Source organism: Apaloderma vittatum, unplaced genomic scaffold (genome assembly GCF_000703405.1).
Source record: "Apaloderma vittatum isolate BGI_N311 unplaced genomic scaffold, ASM70340v1 scaffold39459, whole genome shotgun sequence".
In the NCBI taxonomy this organism is placed as follows: domain Eukaryota; kingdom Metazoa; phylum Chordata; class Aves; order Trogoniformes; family Trogonidae; genus Apaloderma; species Apaloderma vittatum.
In genome coordinates, this window is record NW_009735318.1 from 1,146 (window position 1) to 5,716 (window position 4,571).

At 55.7% G+C, this 4,571-nt stretch overlaps 1 protein-coding gene across 1 annotated transcript; it reads left to right on the plus strand.

The window, feature by feature from the left end:
• Positions 1-427: 427 nt before the first annotated feature.
• CD79B (CD79b molecule, immunoglobulin-associated beta) lies at positions 428-3,002 on the plus strand (the record flags this gene model as incomplete). The annotated part of the gene is made up of 5 exons (XM_009876538.1): positions 428-475; positions 1,287-1,598; positions 2,121-2,239; positions 2,539-2,580; positions 2,904-3,002. Coding segments are annotated over 5 exons (620 nt in total), but the record flags the coding sequence as incomplete, so codon positions are not given.
• Positions 3,003-4,571: the final 1,569 nt, after the last annotated feature.

Here is a 4,571-nt window from a genome sequence, read left to right on the forward strand (position 1 = left end):
GGATCTGCATGGTCTTGAGGTCTGAGAACACTCCAGGCTGTCACAGGGCTCAAAGTCCAGGCGTGTCTCAGCAGGGAAAGTGTTTCTGGTTGATTCATAAAATGGAAAGTGTAAATAAAGAGGCACGAGTCTTTCTGAACCTTTTCTGAGAGGTGCCAGCCTAGGAGGAGTATTAAACACGCAGGCAGGTTTCACTGGGTTGTCAACCAGAAAGAAATTTGGAGAAGATTCAGGAGATGGGATGGAAATACAAGGGGTTGTACCCAAACCTGCACTGCCCTTTGTGCTCTGAGTGGGGCTCTGGTTAATTCTCCCAAGCACTCCATCCCGGAGTGGGCACAAAGGACTCATGGTACACATCATGCCACATGGGACATCCTCCATGAGCTCTTGGCCGCTGTCTCAGGGCCCTTCTCCTGTCTTGCAGGTGCAATCTCAGCAGACCAGAACAGCACCAGCACCAGCAACAGCACAGGTAACCTCTCACACCCCTTGGGCTTTTCTCCTCCCCAGGGTCCCTCGCGTCCCCACCAGCCATACCACGAAGGTACCCATCTCCTGCAGAGCTCAGCATGTCCCATCACCCACAGGTCTTCTCCATCCCAAAGGCAATTCCCAGGCTGTGACTTCCTTCATGGCATTTCCCCAGCCCTGCATCCTGCTCTCTCTCTCTGCAAAGCCGGATCCATTTTTGTCTTTCCCAAGCACACAGATGTTTTCCCTCTGCCATTGCAGAGCACGTTGCATGAACAAGCCGTGCCATCGGACCAGACACCAGGCTCATGCACACAGCGTTTGTGCCATTCCCACCCACAGGGTGTTAAGCATGAAGTCAGCAACCCAAACGAGCCCTCAGGCTCACCAGCTCTGTGTCAAAACACAGGCAAAAACACAAAATGTAGCGAAATGCAAAAAAAATGGGGAAATGTGAGAGAAGCCAGCTGGGAGACAGGCCTGTCCTAGCAAAGGCTCTGTGGTGCATGCCAATACTGGCTGTAAATTTTGAGCTGGGACTAACAAGATGGACATAGGGAGGGGTGGGAGCAGCGAAAGATCATTCAAGTGAAGCCATTCCCATGGGAAATTGGAGTTTCCATTAAAAGCACATTTTGACCAGACGTCTCCCATTTCTACCCCCAAGACAATGACTATTGACCTGAACAAAACTATAATCCATGAAATTAGAAAGCTCTTGATTCGGGAGATGCTTGGGAGGGGATCTCATGGGAGCGGCTCTCTGGGCATCAGGTCCCTGCTCGCCATGACCACCCTTTTTTCCCTGGCAGACAGTGAGTGCCCCGTGGTGCAGCAGCAGCCACGCTACGTGGCGGCCAAGAAGAACATGCCCGTCTACTTCATCTGCTACACCCAGGAGCCCGATAGCATGCAATGGTACAAAACATCCATGGACAGCGATGACTTCTACGAGCTGGACCGCAACACCTCCCGCTACAGCATTGAGAAGAATGACTCCTTCATCAACTTCACCATCTTCAGGATCACCTACGAGGACAACGGCATCTACGTGTGTGACAGGAAGAACCTCACGGCAGAGAATAAGCGGCCACACTTGTGTGGGACAGAGCTCAGAGTCATGAGTGAGTGGGAGCTCCCCGTCCTCCATGCACCTCGGGAGATTCTCTGCCTCCTTCTCTTACCCTTCCTCCCCCTCACATCATGCTCCTATGCACCCACCTCTTCCCATGCTGGTGGAACGCCCTCAGATACAACTGTAGTTGCTCCATGGCACCACAGTGGTTTCTCTGCTCATTGCCAGCCACCAGGCAGCAGGACAACCTCCCTCAGTTTGCCCTGGCATGTCCACCCCAGAGAAACCCATCTGAGGGACTGCAGTGTCCTAATAAATCAGATTTTACTTAGCCCTGGCTAGTGGGGAGTTTCTCCCCAGGGTGGCTTATCCTGGACTTGGTACCCAGCGCCAGCCCCAGGGGCAGTTTAAAATGTTCTGGTCTCTCCCAAGGGGAGATACCTGTCACCCTGGTCCCCTCCACCTGCTCTTGCTGACATAGGAACCCATGGCCATGCCAAAATTGTCCTCATGCCCTGGGAGCCTGGCACGGAGGTGGGACTTGGAGCTCTCTCTGTGCTGCTGCTCCCAGGTCACCGCAACATCCAGCAGATCCAGAACAGGAATACCCTGAAAGACGCCATCATCATCATCCAGTCAATCCTGCTTGTCATCTTCATCAGTGTCCCCATGTTCCTCTTAAGAGATAAAGTAAGTGACAGCATCTCCAGCAGGGAGGATGTCCCCAGCTTTGCTGCTGTGGTGCTCACAGACGTGTCCCGCATCCCAGGCAGGACATTACTAGGGGTGGGGAGGGGCAGGCAGGGGGTTTGGGGATGTTCCATGGGAGCCCGGATACCTGAAGTGGGAAAATAAGGGTCCAAACTGATGTGTGGGACTGCATGGATTTGCTTGTGGAAGTGGTGGGACCTGGCATGAGGGGACAAGGCTGGGAACAGGGGATGGGGGATCCTGGTGGATGCTGACACCCAATCTGTGACTCTTCACAGGGTGAAAGCAAGAAAAGCCTGGAGGAGGACCACACCTATGAGGTAATGCTGCTTTAGTTGTAGAAGTACCTCTGTAATATCAACCTGAGCCTTGAAACAGCTGGCTGTGCCCTTGCTGGGTGTCTGCTGGGTACCACCAGCCTTTGCACGACATCTTCCTCCCAAGCACCTGTTGCAGGTCAACTGTAAAGAGCTGCTCGTAAAATCAAGCCAAGCTCTGAGCACATCCAGCTGCCTGTCTCCACCTTCTCCCCCCTCACAAGCTGCCTCTAGGGGAAGAACCTTAGGGATCCCAAATGGAGGATGCTCCACGGAGGGAACCACAGTCCCTCTCCCGTGTCTCAACCTTCTTCTTCTTGCTGCAGGGCCTGGAGGTGGAGCAGATGGCCACCTACGAAGACATCACTCCTTTCCGGGACGTGAAGGCCAAGTGGACAGTTGGGGAGCACCCAGGAGAAGAGTGAGGGGTCCTGTGCCCACTGCCAGGCCAGCACGAGCGGCACCCGTGGGGCCGGGCTCCAACCTCCTCCCCTTGCCCGGGGCTCCCCCGAGCGCCACCCGTGGGGCCGGGCTCCAACCTCTCGCCCTTGCCTGTGGCTCTGACGGGCACCTGGATCCCAGGCGGCGACCCCGGGCTGCGTCCACCACCTCCAGTGGCCTCGCACAGAGCTTGGGTCTTGCTGCCCTTGGGTGCTGGCTTTGCTGTGTGCGGGCTGTGCCCACCAAGGCTGTCCTGCCCTGGCTGTCACTCTCATTGCTGCACTGACGAACCCCTAAAGCCTCTGTAGAAATTAGAAGCCACCTGCAACCCCCCCCTCCACAAGCAAATTGGCCCCAAACCCGGGGCAGCCCCCACACCGCGGTGCTGAACTCCTGCACAGTTAATTCAAGGGGAGTAGCAGGGTGGGTGCTGGGTCTCCTCCAGCCCCACCATCCCCGGGACAGAAAGGATCACGCATGATCACTCTCTGTGCTGCAAGGACCCTCCTGGGCTGCAAGATCCTGAGGAGCTGAGGTGAGCAGCACCACGTGGGTGCTATGAGAAGCAGACTTTGGGCCACTCTTCAGCCCTCAAGCCTTGAATGTGTCCAGCAGGCTAAGCTGGCAGTTGTCTGACATGGAGAATCCTCCAAAACCACCTCTTTCTCCCCAAAGACTACAGGAAAAGCTGGGGAGACAGGTTTCACCCAGAGGGTCTCGCACAAGTCTTGCTCCTTGCCAGAGGACAAGAGCTGGGCTGTGTCACAAGGATGTCCCTATGATGAGGGCACATCCCACCTCAAAACCTATGGGACAGATGTAAATCGTGGGACACAAATGTCCAACTGCTTTTTCAAGTCCTAATAAAGGTAATGGATAAAGTTACATCCTGCTCTATCCTGCCGTGCCCAGCCCAAGGGTGTCCCATAACCCTGGCGCAGGTGTTGGTGGGATGCCCTGGGAATCAGGAATGGCTCTCATGGCTTCGGCTCAGATAGAAACCAAACCTCACCTCACCAGGGCCCTGAGCACAGGCAGGGATGTAAAGCTGAGAGCAGCCGTGGGGATCTCCTGGAAACTCTCACTGACCACGCACAGGGGAACCTCCACGGCCCCAAGCTTGGGATGAGAGACAACGACCATCGCCAGGAACCGAAGCAGAAGAACGAGGCCCAGGGCCAGGAGCTGCGCTCCCAGCTGCATCTGGTCTTGCAAGAAGCAGCTAAAAAAAACATCTGGAGAGGAGCAGAGCAGAGCTAATTGGTTTTGTTAATAAAGCTATTTTGGTAGGGCAGCGGCAGCAGCTGCGTGGGCGATGGGGCTCAGGGTCAGCTGAGCACCCAATACCAAGGCTCAGGGGGGCCAGAGAGGCACGGCCAGCACGGCATGGTGGGTTTGGCTGGATGAGGGGGGTGACAAGGCTGATTGTCCCTCCTCAGGGACCCCAGGGCCCCCGTGTCCCTCTCACTTGAGACATTTGGAGCCCCCAGGAGGGGAAGCCGGGACTGCTCTGCTTCCCAAACCAGCCGGGGGGAAAGGGAGGGTAAAATCCT